Source organism: Nerophis lumbriciformis, linkage group LG19 (assembly GCF_033978685.3).
Source record: "Nerophis lumbriciformis linkage group LG19, RoL_Nlum_v2.1, whole genome shotgun sequence".
NCBI classification, from domain to species: domain Eukaryota; kingdom Metazoa; phylum Chordata; class Actinopteri; order Syngnathiformes; family Syngnathidae; genus Nerophis; species Nerophis lumbriciformis.
Genome location: NC_084566.2, coordinates 40648415 through 40666183, shown reverse-complemented (window position 1 = coordinate 40666183; position 17769 = coordinate 40648415). Strand labels below are relative to the sequence as shown.

Genomic DNA, 17769 nt, shown 5'->3' with positions numbered 1-17769 from the left:
AGATGTGATGTGCCACTTTTCAAGTGTCTGATGGCTTCAATTAATTTTCATGAATTTTTCATATTTTGAATTCTTTTGAAAGGCTTACAAAAAAACTACATTTGAATTGTAATTCCATGCTATTGACAGGACTATTAATTTTAATGAAGTTCGCTTACCATGTTTACAGTATGATAATTGTGATAGAAATGTGAATTTTAGGCACAGAATATTTTTGACAATTGAACAAGGCAGTAGATTATACAAGCTTGGACAGAAAGTTAATAATGACACCAATTTTTTTTTTTAATGGAATTGTTTAGTACGGTTTTACCATTTGTTTACTGTAAAAAGTGTTTATACTTTCAATGAACAAATTGAAGTCTTGTGAAAGGTTGACAGGATAACTGGCATTAACTGTCAAAATAACTTCAAACTATTGAAGTTAGCTTACAGAATAAACATGTCAATCAACCCATATGATTTTTGCTGTAATATTTTTGTTTTGAAAAGTCACTGTGACTGATAGAAAAGTGATGGTTTTAGCAACATTTTAACCTGTCTGAATGCTAATAATCATTTTGCGTCGGGGGGCGAAGCCTGAACCCCCCACCAGGACTTTGTCCTGGACCTACCGGGGCCTGCGGCCCCTGGACCCTGGCTACTAGGTTTTTCTGATTTCAAAAGTTGGCAGGTATGGAACTAATATGATGGTGTTTGTTGACACTTTCCCTCCACTGTGCGCTTGCCTGTCCAGAACACGCCGATGGTCTGTGCTACAGGCTGACGACGGTGTGTCCCACGGTGAAGCCGCAGACCCAGGGCCTGGCCAGGGATGCTTGGGAGATCCCCAGAGAGTCTCTGCGACTGGAGGTCAAACTGGGCCAAGGCTGCTTCGGAGAGGTCTGGATGGGTAAGGCGTCCGCATCGTGTCATCAAGGCGTGCGATTGATGTAGAACTCCTGGTTAACACGAGCACTGATGCGGATTCAGTGACTGCCATAAATATATAAACAGTTTACATACGCAAACTAGGCATCCACTTTGCATTATTTATAATTCATGTTTATATCATGAAGTGGTATGCTAACATTTTTGCACCAAGGACTTTGCATTTGCCTTTTAAAAAAACACAAAAAGAAAACCCTAAAATCAAACCTCTAAAGTCAAGTTATTCTAAGCAGTTGAAAATAGTTGACTGCAAAATAGCTCATTGCAGCTTTTTTTTTACTTTTACAGTCAAATATGATCTTTTTGTCTGTTATATATTAACGTATTTTCCGCACTATTAGCCGCACCTAAAAACCACAAATTTACTCAAAAGCTGACAGTGCGGCTTTTAACCCGGTGCGCTTTATATATGGATTAATATTAAGATTCATTTTCATAAAGTTTCGGTCTCGCAACTACGGTAAACAGCCGCCATCTTTTTTCCCCGTAGAAGAGGAAGTGCTTCTTCTTCTACGCAAGCAACCGCCAAGGTAAGCACCCGCCCCCATAGAAGAGGAAGCGCTTCTTCTTCTACTGTAAGCAACCACCCGCCCGCGTAGAAGAAGAAGAAGCGCGCGGATATTACCGTACGTTTCATTTCCTTTGTGTGTTTACATCTGTAAAGACCACAAAATGGCTCCTACTAAGCGACAGGGATCCGGTTCATGAAAAGACGCAATCTCTCCATCCGCACACGGATTACTATTTTACAGCAACTGCCTAAAGACTTTCAAGAAAAGCTGGCTAGTTTCCGTGCATATTGTAAAAACAAGATAGCTGAAAAAAAGATCCGGCCAGAGAACATTATCAACATGGACGAGGTTCCACTGACTTTTGATATTCCTGTGAACCGCACTGTGGATACAACGGGAGCACGTACGGTGAATATTCGCACCACAGGGAATGAGAAGTCATCCTTCACTGTGGTTCTAGCTTGCCATGCTAATGGCCAGAAACTTCCACCCATGGTGATATTCAAAAGGAAGACCTTGCCAAAAGAGACCTTTCCAGCCGGCGTCATCATAAAAGCTAACTCGAAGGGATGGATGAAGAAAAGATGAGCGAGTGGTTAAGGTAAGTTTAAGTTTACGCGAAGAGGCCGGGTGGCTTTTTTCAGCAGCTCCGTCCATGTTGATATACGATTCCATGAGCGCCCACATCACGCTGGTTTTTATATATTATTAAAGTTTGACTGACCTATTTGACTGTTTTTTTGACATTCCTTTAGCGCAGTTAGATGCGGCTTACAACACGGGGCGGCTTATAGGTGGACAAAGTTTTGAAATATGCCGTTCATTGAAGGCGCGGCTTATAACCCAGGGCGCCTTATGGTGCGGAAAATACGGTAATAAAGTGCATATTTATATAATAAGTGAAGGAGTCATAGAACACAATACACAGAACATATGCATACCTGCCAACTACTCCGGTTTTCCCGTAATTAGTACGGTTTTCATCAACCTATTCCGGGTTACGGTTGCAGTGATAAAAAATACGGTTTTTCATTCATTTAAAAAAAATATATTTTTTTTAAGTTTTATTCACGAAATCGCGTAACAACAATGACAATCGACACTGCTTCCCGTAACTTCCTATCGAGCCATTCCGTACAGTATTGAGTATTGTACATGCTCATATTTTTCATTTTCATACTTTTCAGTTGGCCAACATTTCTAAAAATCCCTTTTTTGTATTAGCCTTAAGTAATATTCTAATTTTGTGACACACGGAATTTTGGATTTTCATTTGTTGCCACTTCAAATCATCAAAATTAAATGAAATGAAACATTTGAATGCATCAGTCTGTGTGCAATGAATAAATATAATGTACAAGTTACACCTTTTGAATGCAATTACTGAAATAAATCAAGTTTTTCAAAATATTCTAATTTACTGGCTTTTACCTGTATGTATGTATGTATGTATGTATGTATATATATATATATATATATATATATATATATATATATATATATATATATATATATATATATATACATATAAATAAAATAAATACTTGAATTTCAGTGTTCATTTATTTAAACATATACACACATAACACTCCTCTACTCATTGTTGTATTTGAAAGTGCAATGCTTTGCAGCCAGTAGCACAGCCTTTGAAGGAGCATAGGTATGGGCTCTGTAATATTCTGGGTTGGAGTCAATAACCAGGCGAGGTGACTAAGTTACGTCTCTTTACTTCATACTTCAGAACCGACTCCCACACTTGCCGTCAGGGTGCGCAATACAACATAAACCGTTGGCCAAACAAAAAGTAACCACAGAACACTATACGGTATAGTGTTCTGTGGTTACTTTTTGGTTGGCCAAGCGGACGTGACGACAGGCTGTCCTCACTCAGGTCCGCACGGACCTGGAGGGGGCGTGCCTTAATTCGAGAGAAATTCGGCAGAATGGTTGTCCCGGGAGATTTTCGGGAGAGGCACTGAAATTCGTGAGTCTCCCGGAAAATTCGGGAGGGCTGGCAAGTAGCGCTTTGGCACGTAATAAGACCGCCCACAAAACGGCGCATCCTGAAGAGACGATCAGAAAGCGGCTTGAAGATGCAATGTCAAGCATAATCGCTGCAAAATTTGCACCAAAGCATCATACAAACCCCGTTTCCATATGAGTTGGGAAATTGTGTTAGATGTAAATATAAACGGAATACAATGATTTGCAAATCCTTTTCAACCCATATTCAGTTGAATATGCTACAAAGACAACATATTTGATGTTCAAACTCATAAACTTTTTTTTTTTTGGTAAATAATCATTAACTTTAGAATTTGATGCCAGCAACACGTGACAAAGAAGTTGGGAAAGGTGGCAATAAATACTGATAAAGTTGAGGAATGCTCATCAAACACTTATTTGGAACATCCCACAGGTGTGCAGGCTAATTGGGAACAGGTGGGTGCCATGAGTGGGTATAAAAGTAGATCCCATGAAATGCTCAGTCATTCACAAACAAGGATGGGGCGAGGGTCACCACTTTGGCAACAAATGCGTGAGCAAATTGTTGAACAGTTTAAGAAAAACCTTTCTCAAGCAGCTATTGCAAGGAATTTAGAGATTTCACCATCTACGGTCTGTAATATCATCAAAGGGTTCAGAGAATCTGGAGAAATCACTGCACGTAAGCAGCTAAGCCCGTGACCTTCGATCCCTCAGGCTGTACTGCATCAACAAGCGACATCAGTGTGTAAAGGATATCACCACATGGGCTCTGGAACACTTCAGAAACCCACTGTCAGTAACTACAGTTGGTCGCTACATCTGTAAGTGCAAGTTAAAACTCTCCTATGCAAGGCGAAAACCGTTTATCAACAACACCCAGAAACGCCGTCGGCTTCGCTGGACCTGAGCTCATCTAAGATGGACTGATACAAAGTGGAAAAGTGTTCTGTGGTCTGCCGAGTCCACATTTCAAATTTTTTTTGGAAACTGTGTACGCCGTGTCCTCCGGACCAAAGAGGAAAAGAACGATCCGGATTGTTATAGGCGCAAAGTGTAAAAGCCAGCATGTGTGATGGTATGGGGGTGTATTAGTGCCCAAGACATGGGTAACTTACACATCTGTGAAGGCACCATTAATGCTGAAAGGTACATACAGGTTTTGGAGCAACATATGTTGCCATCCAAGCAACGTTACCATGGACGCCCCTGCTTATTTCAGCAAGACAATGCCAAGCCACAAGTTACATCAACGTGGCTTCATAGTAAAAGAGTGAGGGTACTAGACTGGCCTGCCTGTAGTCCAGACCTGTCTCCCATTGAAAATGTGTGGCGCATTATGAAGCCTAAAATAGCACAACGGAGACCCCCGGACTGTTGAACAACTTAAGCTGTACATCAAGCAAGAATGGGAAAGAATTCCACCTGAGAAGCTTAAAAAATGTGTCTCCTCAGTTCCCAAACGTTTACTGAGTGCTGTTAAAAGGAAAGGCCATGTAACACAGTGGTGAACATGCCCTTTCCCAACTACTTTGGCACGTGTTGCAGCCAGGAAATTCTAAGTTAATTATTATTTGCAAAAAAAACTTCAGAAAACCACTGTCACTAAATACAGTTGGTCGCTACATCTGTAAGTGCAAGTTAAAGCTCTACTATGCAAAGCGAAAGCCATTTATCAACAACACCCAGAAACGCCGCCGGCTTCTCTGGGCCAGAGATCATCTAAGATGGACTCATGCAAAGTGGAAAAGTGTTCTGTGGTCTGACGAGTCCACATTTCAAATTGTTTTTGGAAATATTCGACAGTGTGTCATCCGGACCAAAGGGGAAGCGAACCATCCAGACTGTTATCGACGCGAAGTGGAAAAGCCAGCATGTGTGATGGTATGGGGGTGCATTAGTGCCCAAGACATGGTTAACTTACACATCTGTGAAGGCACCATTAATGCTGAAAGGTACATACAGGTTATGGAACAACATATGCTGCCATCTAAGCGCCGTCTTTTTCATGGACGCCCCTGCTTATTTCAGCAAGACAATGCCAAGCCACATTCAGCACGTGTTACAACAGCGTGGCTTCATAAAAAAAAGAGTGTGGGTACTTTCCTGGCCCGCCTGCAGTCCAGACCTGTCTCCCATCGAAAATGTGTGGCGCATTATGAAGCGTAAAATACGACAGCGGACAACCCCCGGACTGTTGAACGACTGAAGCTCTACATAAAACAAGAATGGGATAGAATTCCACTTTCAAAGCTTCAACAATTAGTTTCCTCAGTTCCCATTTATTGAGTGTTGTTAAAAGGAAAGGCCATGTAACACAGTGGTGAACATGCCCTTTCCCAACTACTTTGGCACGTGTTGCAGCCATGAAATTCTAAGTTAATTATTATTTGCAAGTTTATGAGTTTGAACATCAAATATGTTGTCTTTGTAGTGCATTCAATTGAATATGGGTTGAAAAGGATTTGCAAATCATTGTATTCCGTTTATATTTACATCTAACACAATTTCCCAACTCATATGGAAACGGGGTTCGTAATATGAATCCTTTAATGTTGTGATGCAAGCCATATTTTAGCTTATTTTTTTATTAATGTGGGCCAATCGAAAACAAGCTCCGGGAGACAAACAGACTGTAAACACCACTGACTTATAGGATGATTGATGTACAGTATATACAGTATGGCGCTCAGCAAAGAGCTGTCCTACTTATTGATTAAAGAGCTGACGTCTGCATTCCGTTTACGCCCGAAAGCCACACGCGTATATATATGTTAATGGGAGGAGGACGTCCTTCCACGCTTCACTTCGCCGGCGTGCGTCGTCATCACTCACTCCCTTATTAGGCCCGCAGCAAGCCTCGACCTGCAAGCGTCCTCTGCGCAATCCCAGGAATTCCTGTGCTCTCTTCTCCCTCCTTTGCTCGAGGAAGAAACGGCAAACATCTTCTTCCTGACATCTTCCTTCCTGCATTTGTCCAGCAACTTGCTTTTTAATACTGGAAAATGTTCATGTTTTTTTCATGACCTCCATTCCTTGGCATTAGTGAGCATCATCGCCCTACTTTGTCCTTCAGTGTGTGTGTGTGTGTGTGTGTGTGAGTGCGCAGTGTGATTCATTCCTGGAGGTCAGCCTCATGACGGAAGTGCTGGCTCTCCCCCCAGAGCAGCTCATTGAACGTACTGTAAGCAATGCGTGAGTAAGTGGCGCTCCACGAGGAAGTGGAAGCCAGTTTGGGCGTCCGTGGTGTTTTAAAGATGACCACTTAGCACTCTGACTTGTTTTTATCTCCCTGCCTTGTTTTACCAGCCCTACGGGAGAGATACTTTCATTTATATCTGTTTGTTCATGTATATCCACATGTATGTGGGCTATAAATGATAGCCAGGTCATAAACTTGCATAGATATGACAATTTCTGACATACATTCAAAATGATGCGCCAAAAAGTCGTGTTTTCTATCTCCAAACATGTGTTGGCAATTAATTAGGGCCCGCATGGCCCATTGCATAAGGACTCCCTTATGCAATGGGACATAAGGACCTATTGAATTTGTAAGGTTTTATTCTTTCTTTCTTATTCTTCCGCCGCCTCTTTGAGCACTAATTCGACCCACTTAACATGCTTCAAAACTCACCATATTTGACCCACACATCAGGACCTGCGAAAATTGCCTTTTAATAAAAAAAACCGAACCCCAAAACTCAAAATTGCGCTCTAGCGCCCCCTAGGAAAAAAAAAAAAAACAGACTGCCTGTAACTCCTACTAGGAAGGTCGGAAAGACATGAAACAAAATCCTCTATGTAGGTCTGACTTAGACCTAGTTTTCATAATTGTATATCCTTGGGCTAAAATCAACAGGAAGTTGGCAATTCCCCCTTCAAGACAAAAAAAGTACTAAGAACAGTCACTTTTGCCTCTTTGAGCTGTAATTTGACCCCCTTAACATGCTTCAAAACTCACCGAACTGAACACACACATCAGGACTAGCAGAAATTGCGATCTAATAAAAAAACCTAACCCCAAATCTCAAAATTGCGCTCTAGAGCAATTTTTTAATAAAACGGAGAAAAAACTGCTCCTCAGAAGAAAAAAATGACAAAACTGCCTGTAACTCCCACTGGGAAGGTCGGAGAGACATGAAACAAAAACTTCTATGTAGGTCTGACTTAGACCTAGTTTTCATAATTGTATATCCTTGGGCTAAAATCAACAGGAAGTTGGCAATTCCCCCTTCAAGACAAAAAAAAGTACTAAAAACAGTCACTTTTGCCTCTTTGAGCTGTAATTTGACCCCCTTAACATGCTTCAAAAATCACCGAACTGAACACACACATCAGGACTAGCAGAAATTGCGATCTAATAAAAAAACCTAACCCCAAATCTCAAAATTGCGCTCTAGAGCAATTTTTTAATAAAACGGAGAAAAAACTGCTCCTCGGAAGAAAAAAATGACAAAACTGCCTGTAACTCCCACTGGGAAGGTCGGAGAGACATGAAACAAAAACTTCTATGTAGGTCTGACTTAGACCTAGTTTTCATAATTGTATATCCTTGGGCTAAAATCAACAGGAAGTTGGCAATTCCCCCTTCAAGACAAAAAAAGTACTAAAAACAGTCACTTTTGCCTCTTTGAGCTGTAATTTGACCCCCTTAACATGCTTCAAAACTCACCGAACTGAACACACACATCAGGACTAGCAGAAATTGCGATCTAATAAAAAAACCTAACCCCAAATCTCAAAATTGCGCTCTAGAGCAATTTTTTAATAAAACGGAGAAAAAACTGCTCCTCGGAAGAAAAAAATGACAAAACTGCCTGTAACTCCCACTGGGAAGGTCGGAGAGACATGAAACAAAAACTTCAATGTAGGTCTCACTTAGACCTACATTTCATAAATTGACAACCCCCAGCAAAAATCAACAGGAAGTTTGCTATTCCCCCTTCAAAACAACATTGTTGTAAAAACCGGTCACCTTCCTTCAAAATCTATCTCCTCTGAGCGCGTTTGTCGTTTAGGCTTCAAACTAACACAGGAGAGAGATTGAACCCTTGTGTATAAAAGTATAGAACAGCTTTTTAATACCTGCTCCGGTTTTGATTTTATGACCCTTCAAAGACCCGCTGCACTGATGCTGCTGCGCTGCTGTTTTTTTAAGATGGCTGCTCAAAAGCAGGAAGCACCAACATGCCCACACAATGCAGACAAGGTAGGTACACTAGACAAAAGTCTTGGGACACTTCAGACTAAAAGTAGACAAAAGTATTGGGACACTTAGGACTAGCACCTGCCAAATACGCGGGCCCGACCAATGCTGCTTGCAGCTTTAATTTGTGTTTCTGTTTTCTTTTCTAAGGGTGCTGCATCCCTCGAAAATACATTTTCGGGTTTGTGGGACCCGTTTTCATTTTTTCTTAAAAGAAAAATGATACAATTAATTAATTTTTCAAACTGAGACTCACAGACTTTGGCTCGTTTTCTGTGAAGAACATATATCAGAATACATATTTAATGACCACACACCATGCACATTTCTATTACATATAAGCATACTTGCCAACCTTGAGACCTTCGAATTCGGGGGATTAGGGGGGGGGTTTGGTGGTAGCGGGGGTGTATATTGTAGCCCGGAAAAGTTAGGGATGCAAGGGATTCTGGGTATTTGTTCTGTTGTGTTACGGTGCGGATGTTCTCCCGAGATGTGTTTGTCATTCTTGTTTGGTGTGGGTTCACAGTGTGACGCATATTTGTAACAGTGTTTGTTGGAATAATTGTTTGTAAGTTATCACAAAAGAAACGTCGTATTATGAATGCTGTCTTTCGAGGCCCAACAAGAGGAAGAAGGCTCGTGAAACGCCACTGTGATTTCAACAAGGACAGATGGCAGGATCTGCTCAACTTCCAGAGGAACTCTCTTTGAAGTGTTAAACGAACTCTCTCTGAAGTATTTCACAAACTCTCTTTAAAAGTTAAAGTACCAATGATTGTCACACACACACTAGGTGTGGCGAGATTATTCTCTGCATTTGACCCATCACCCTTGATCACCCCCTGGGAGGTGAGGGGAGCAGTGGGCAGCAGCGGTGGCCGCGCCCGGGAATCATTTTGGTGATTTAACCCCCAATTCCAACCCTTGATGCTGAGTGCCAAGCAGGGAGGTAATGGGTCCCATTTTTTTATAGTCTTTGGTATGACTCGGCCGGGGTTTGAACTCACAACCTACCGATCTCAGGGCGGACACTCTAACCACTAGGCCACTGAGTAGGTCTTTCAACTATTTGGTAACCGAGGTCAACGCTATTTACGACCCGCTGCCCTCTTCAAGTTGCTGTGGTCAGGAGACGGGAGGGGTTATCCATTGTCCTCCAACACCTGCCCCAGCTGGATCCAGGAAGAGCCCAAGCCCGAGAAATCCTCTTCTTGGACTTCAAAGCGACCGAAGACAATGACTGTTTTACATACTTCCCATTCCTGCTGTGACATGTGTTGGTGCGTGAACATTGAACATCTGAATAAATGAGGAGACGAAAACCTTCTTCGTCAGAGCGTGGTGCAGGACTGTACAGAGAGTGCAGTGGCCATGTCTCTCCTCAATATTGAGTCCAAATTGAATTCTGTCTCTGTTTGATTCCTTGCCTTTTGTCTTGTTTAATAGATGTCCTCAGTGTTTGAACGTGACAGTGTTAAAGTTGTTTATACAGTCACCCTCTGTGTGACCTGTATGGCTGTGGATCAAGTACGTCTTGCAGTCACTTACGTGTGTCTGCAGAAGCCGCATACAACATATGAATGGGCCGGCACGCTGTTTGTATGGTGTAAAAGCGGACGCGTCGACAAGTTGTAGAGGACGCTAAAGGCAGTGCCATCACGGCACGCCCTTAATATTGTTGTCCGGGTGAAAATCGGGAGAAATTCGGGAGAATGGTTGCCCCGGGAGATTTTCGTTAGGGGCACTGAAATTCGGGAGTCTCCCGGAAAAATCGGGAGGGTTGGCAAGTATGCATATATGATGTCCCCGGGGCTAATAGGAGTGTGGAAATTGATGTTCTGTGTACCACACGCACCCACCCACACAGTACGCCGAGACAGGAGGAGGACAGAGTGTAGGTACACAGGACATCAGAGGGTCAAATGTGCGAGAAAATGAGAGCAGACAGTATTGGCAAACAATATTGCAACCTTGTGTGTGAACCGCAGGTGCAGAAACACAAAAGAAGAAGAATCCCTGTGGGATGCAGAGAAATTTTCCGTGCAACGTTCATATTGTTGTTACTCAGCCAGCGTTTGTGGGTCTGATGGACCCGTTGCATTTTGTGGCTTTTAATGCCTCACAATCAAACACTTTTATGTTCAAATACTGACCAGATGTTTATTGGGATAAGGTAAACATCTGTTTTTTTGGCCCATTTTTAGCCTGGGGAAAAATATTCCGCACATGAATATAATAGGGCAGGGCTATTCAACTGGCGGCTTGTGGGCCAAATCTGAGTTCAGTTCAAAACTGTGGACAGTAGAGATGCGCGGTTTGCGGGCACAACCGCGGAGTCCGCGGATTATCCGCGGATCGGGCGGATGAAATAAAAAAAAATTAGATTTTATCCGCGGGTCGGGTGGGTCGGGTGGTTCAAATAAAAAAAAATTAGATTTTAAATAGATTCAGGCGGGTGGCAGTTAAACCAATTCGGAAATATATATACATAGTTAAATGTTGTTACCCACATACGAAAAACGAGCAGGCACCTGCTGCATATGCCACAACAGAAGAAAAAAAAAAAAAGAGATGGACACTTTTACGGAGCGGAGAAGGGACGCCTCGCCGGGGTCCGGGACCGAGGCCCCTTCTCCCGAGAGGGCCCCACCGGGAGCCGTAGCTGAGGCGATCCGCGAGAAGGGCCCGACGCACGTCCAGGGTCACCACCGCGCCCACCGCACCGACACCCCGCCTCGTCCGCCTTCGCCGCGGCCGGCGTCACGCGCAGCAGGTAAGCAGCTTACCTGCCCGCCACCCCCGTGGCCGGGGGCTCGTAACAGGGGTCACTCCGCGCGCTCCGCCCGCGCAGCTTACCTGCCCGCCACCCCTGTTGCCGGGGGCGCGTAACAGGGGTCACTCCGCGCGCAGTGCGCTCACGAAAGGGGTGGGGCTCACCCTGGTTGATATAGACAGCAGCTAGGACGGTGGCCATGGAAGTTGGAACCCGCTAAGGAGTGTGTAACAACCCACCTGCCGAATCAACTAGCCCTGAAAATGGATGGCGCTGGAGCGTCGGGCCCATATACCCGGCCGTCGCCGGCAGCGAGACGCGCTTGGAGGTGCGCTCAGCGCGGCTCCCATATGATTGCGCACTGGTGTGCGTCTGGGTCGTGACAGCGTGGCACGCGAATGTCTGTGCTGCATTGGATCAGTCTCCTTTCTTTAACAGGCAAAAGCTTTATAACCTCACTAATGCCTTGCATCGTCTATATTAGATATATAACAACGGGCGGGTGCGGTTCTGATGAAATGTTACATCGGGTGGATGGCGGATGGTTGACGACTTTCTGATGCGGTTGCGGATGAAATAATTGCCTATCCGCGCATCTCTAGTGGACAGACTTTAACATTTTTGCAGCAAATGAAATGTAATAAAAACAATACTGCTCCCCGGTTTTTATAGAGAAACTTGGACCAGTATAAATACGGTGGCAGATCCTTGCCTTGACATTTTAAACTTGCTAAAGGCCAGTGTCCACTTACATAACAGGGCTATTTATTCTGAAATGTGTAACTCTGACACAATAAACAAGAAACGTTTTTCTTTTATTCTCAGAATAAGAATAATAGTGAAGGGAAAGTCTGATCCCCAGGTCCTTAGCTTTGTGGAAATGTGGCCCCTAGAACAATTCAGTTGATAGCCCTAAAATGGGGTGTTGACCTCTTGAGGCCACACCTCACCGATATGTTCACACTAGAGATGCGCGGATAGGCAATTATTTCATCCGCAACCACATCAGAAAGTCGTCAACCATCCGCCATCCACCCGATGTAACATTTGATCAGAACCGCACCCACCCGCACCCGCCCGTTGTTATATATCTAATATAGACGATGCAAGGCATTAGTGAGGGTATAAAGCTTTTGCCTGTTAAAGAAAGGAGACTGATCCAATGCAGCACAGACATTCGCGTGCCACGCTGTCACGACCCAGACGCACACCAGTGCGCAGTCATATGGGAGCCGCGCTGAGCGCACCTCCAAGCGCGTCTCGCTGCCGGCGACGGCCGGGTATGGGCCCGACGCTCCAGCGCCATCCATTTTCAGGGCTAGTTGATTCGGCAGGTGGGTTGTTACACACTCCTTAGCGGGTTCCGACTTCCATGGCCACCGTCCTGCTGTCTATATCAACCAGGGTGAGCCCCACCCCTTTCGTGAGCGCACTGCGCGCGGAGTGACCCCTGTTACGCGCCCCCGGCAACAGGGGTGGCGGGCAGGTAAGCTGCTTACCTGCTGCGTGTGACGCCGGCCGCGGCGAAGGCGGACGAGGCGGGGTGTCGGTGCGGTGGGCGCGGTGGTGACCCTGGACGTGCGTCGGGCCCTTCTCGCGGATCGCCTCAGCTACGGCTCCCGGTGGGGCCCTCTCGGGGGAAGGGGCCTCGGTCCCGGACCCCGGCGAGGCGTCCCTTCTCCGCTCCGTAAAAGTGTCCATCTCTTTTTTTTTTTTCTTCTGTTGTGGCATATGCAGCAGGTGCCTGCTCGTTTTTCGTATGTGGGTAACAACATTTAACTATGTAGATATATTTCCGAATTGGTTTAACTGCCACCCGCCTGAATCTATTTAAAATCTAATTTTTTTTTATTTCAACCGCCCGGCCCGACCCGACCCGACCCGACCCGACCCGACCCGCGGATAAAATCTAATTTTTTTTTATTTCATCCGCCCGATCCGCGGATAATCCGCGGACTCCGCTGTTGTGCCCGCAAACCGCGCATCTCTAGTTCAGACAGTTTGGAGTTAGAAAATGTGCATTAAAAAAAGGTATGCTCAAAATACTCATTTGCCTGTGCACATTTTACAATCGTAAGTAGAGATGCCACCGATCAGGATCATCCGATTTTAATGAAAAAGCACACAATGTCTATTAATGCCTTTCAATGCTGACCACAGAAGGTACTAGGATGACAGGGGATGCAAAGTAATAACATATAACCCCTTCATTTATTATTTACTTATTACTTTTTAAATTATATCTCAATTCTGTACACTGCTGCTGGAATTTTAATTTCCTGAGGGAACTCTCCTGAAGGAATCATTAAAGTTCTATCTATCTATCTATTGTCGGAGGCAGATATTTACATATATCCGAATTTAAGTTGTACTTCTTACATTTCTTTGTCATATTTGAAAACAGCTCGTCTTTTCCACTTCTTCTCTTGATGCTCTGTCAGCAAGCAAACTCTGTGTGTTAACCTTGAGTTCTTTGGAATGTATTATGGCTAGGGAGACGTTGTGCTTTTGTTATGGCTAGGGAGGTGGAAGGGAAGAGAGGTTTTTGGCGTTGGGAAGAGAGACCATTTTGGGTGTGCGGGATATAAGGTTCTAGGGTTAGACTGGTCTCAATCTAAAATGTATATTGTCAAAGCTTTGAGAATATATACAACAAAATACCTATTCTGTCTCTGGTGGTTTTTCAACTCAGCTTTAAGTGTCGGAAAGAACTTGGGAGCGAATTGTGACTTGAATTCCCTGGGAGGAACAACTGGTCCAAAACGCAACAAATTGGGGGCTCGTCCGGGATCGTAACGGGCTCCTTTGATTTGATGAGAAACCCTGAGGGTGTTTACTTTGATGCAATTGGACAACCAAGGAGGGTCCCACCACAACATAAATTGTGGTTTGAATCCTGTGCAGGTTTCGAGAACCGTCCTATAATTGGTGCTATTTTCCCTGTGACTGCTACTAAAAATGTAGAACGCATTAACTATGTTTTTTATAATCTGTTGAGACTGACCAACCTGACTCGTGATGCTGTTGAGGGGCTTGCTGAACAACCTGGGTTTGCTATGTCACTGAAGGGGGTCAGGCAAAGTGGTGACTTTCGAGAAATGCTAGTTTCCTTCCCTGTATGAATGACGACATTGACATAGATTCCATCCGTTTATCTCCCATGTAACTATGCTTTTAATTTTTACTAGCTTGCTCAAAGAGGGGCGTATTTTAGAAGTGTTGTACTAGTGATAAAGATCTTTTTAGAAGATCTGAAGGGGGAATTGTCGGAGGCAGATATTTACATATATCCGAATTTAAGTTGTACTTCTTAAAATTTCTTTGTCATATTTGAAAACAGCTCGTCTTTTCCACTTCTTCTCTTGATGCTCTGTCAGCAAGCAAACTCTGTGTGTTAACCTTGAGTTCTTTGGAATGTATTATGGCTAGGGAGACGTTGTGCTTTTGTTATGGCTAGGGAGGTGGAAGGGAAGAGAGGTTTTTGGCGTTGGGAAGAGAGACCATTTTGGGTGTGCGGGATAGAAGGTTCTAGGGTTAGACTGGTCTCAATCTAAAATGTATATTGTCAAAGCTTTGAGAATATATACAACAAAATACCTATTCTGTCTCTGGTGGTTTTTCAACTCAGCTTTAAGTGTCGGAAAGAACTTGGGAGCGAATTGTGACTTGAATTCCCTGGGAGGAACAACTGGTCCAAAACGCAACACTATCTATCTATCTATCTATCTATCTTGCATTTTCTTTAACTTTTTGAGTCTCTTTTTCAGTAATTTGCCCAATAAAGCTTCACATCTTTAACCTATTAAGGCCCAAGCTGTTTGTTTACATGCTTTTTTTTATTTCTCTTTGCTATTTGGGCTTATTGAACCCTAATTAGAATAAAAACTAAGAATCATCTTTTGATATGATGTACTTAGTCCATAAGTACACAAACGTGTACTTCATGTTTAGTGACATGCTAATTCTTATTTTTACACTTTCCCCCCCCCAAATTCCATTGTATGTTATACTCTTCTGACACCACCAGATGGCAGTATAAGTGGATCCACTATGGACTGGACTCTCACACTATTATGTTAGATGCACTATGGACTGGACTCTCACTATTATGTTAGATCCACTATGGACTGGACTCTCACTATTTTGTTAGATCCACTATGGACTGGACTCTCACACTATTATGTTAGATCCACTATGGACTGGACTCTCACTATTATGTTAGATCCACTATGGACTGGACTCTCACACTATTATGTTAGATCCACTATGGACTGGACTCTCACACTATTATGTTAGATCCACTATGGACTGGACTCTCACTATTATGTTAGATCCACTATGGACTGGACTCTCACACTATTATGTTAGATCCACTATGGACTGGACTCTCACACTATTATGTTAGATCCACTATGGACTGGACTCTCACACTATTATGTTAGATCCACTATGGACTGGACTCTCACACTATTATGTTAGATCCACTATGGACTGGACTCTCACATTATTATGTTAGATCCACTATGGACTGGACTCTCACACTATTATGTTAGATCCACTATGGACTGGACTCTCACACTATTATGTTAGATCCACTATGGACTGGACTCTCACAATATTATGTTAGATCCACTATGGACTGGACTCTCACACTATTATGTTAGATCCACTATGAACTGGACTCTCACTATTATGTTAGATCCACTATGGACTGGACTCTCACAATATTATGTCAGATCCACTATGGACTGGACTCTCTCACTATTATGATAGATCCACTATGGACTGGACTCTCACACTATTATGTTAGATGCACTACGGACTGGACTCTCACACTATTATGTTAGATCCACTATGGACTAGACTCTCACTATTATGTTAGATCCACTATGGACTGGACTCTCACACTATTATGTTAGATCCACTATGGACTGGACTCTCACAATATTATGTTAGGTCCACTATGGACTGGACTCTCACTGACTGGACTCTTTCCCCCCCAAATTCCTTTGTATGTTATACTCTTCTGACACCACCAGATGGCAGTATAAGTGTCCACATAAGTGGCCATAAGACCCCAATTCAGTAGTGTACACAATTTTGGAAATAAAAGCTAAAAGGTGCTGTCCACGCATGTGGCCACTAAGACTTTAGATAAGGGTGTTAAAATGCTGACATGTTCACATAAAAATACTCATTTGCCTAATAACTGTGCATACAGTTAATAAATAATTGAAGGGCGGCAGGATACATTGTGGTCATCTACAATCATACAGGGCAGCATGGCTGTTTTTTGGACCTTAATGCACAGGATTTTTGTTCGTTTTTGCAAACTTAAGTGATTTTTATTTTCTGCTCAGGCACGTGGAACGGTACCACCAAAGTGGCTATCAAGACCCTGAAGCCCGGCACCATGTCGCCAGAAGCTTTCCTGCAAGAGGCCCAGATCATGAAGAAGCTGCGGCATGACAAGCTGGTGCCTCTCTACGCCGTGGTGTCCGAAGAACCCATCTACATCGTCACCGAGTTCATGGGCAAAGGTTAGTCCAGGTTGTGTAGCAAGTAGGCCTTGTCAAAAGTAGAGTATACTTTAACACCAAGTCCATTCCAAACATGCAAAAAGTACAGAACACTTTTTCCATGTCAGCGCCTTCCACTATGGACTGGACTCTCACACTATTATGTTAGATCCAATATGGACTGGACTCTCACACTATTATGTTAGATGCACTATGGACTGGACTCTCATATTATTATGTTAGATCCACTATGGACTGGACTCTCACTATTATGCTAGATCCACTATGGACTGGACTCTCACTATTATGTTAGATCCACTATGGACTGGACTCTCACTATTATGCTAGATCCACTATGGACTGGACTCTCACACTATTATGTTAGATCCACTATGGACTGGACTCTCACTATTATGTTAGATCCACTATGGACTGGACTCTCACTATTATGTTAGATCCACTATGGACTGGACTCTCACACTATTATGTTAGATCCACTATGGACTGGACTCTCACACTATTATGTTAGATCCACTATGGACTGGACTCTCACACTATTATGATAGATCCACTAAGGACTGGACTCTCACACTATTATGTTAGATCCACTATGGATTGGACTCTCACACTATTATGTTAGATCCACTATGGACTGGACTTTCACACTCTTATGTTAGATCCACTATGGACTGGACTCTCACACTATTATGTTAGATCCACTATGGACTGGACTCTCACATTATTATGTTAGATCCACTATGGACTGGACTCTCACACTATTATGTTAGATCCACTGTGGACTGGACTCTCACACTATTATGTTAGATCCACTATGGA

The 17769-nt window shown here is 43.4% G+C and overlaps 1 protein-coding gene across 1 annotated transcript in view; it reads left to right on the top strand.

Annotated features, from left to right (window-relative positions):
- The window catches only part of yes1 (YES proto-oncogene 1, Src family tyrosine kinase), a 91876-nt gene that overhangs the window by 48400 nt on the left and 25707 nt on the right, over window positions 1–17769 (top strand). Inside the window, exons 7-8 of the mRNA XM_061978773.1 lie at window positions 737–892; window positions 16774–16953. Coding sequence (XP_061834757.1) covers window positions 737–892; window positions 16774–16953 — 336 coding nt within the window. The remainder of the gene's footprint in view (window positions 1–736; window positions 893–16773; window positions 16954–17769) is intronic.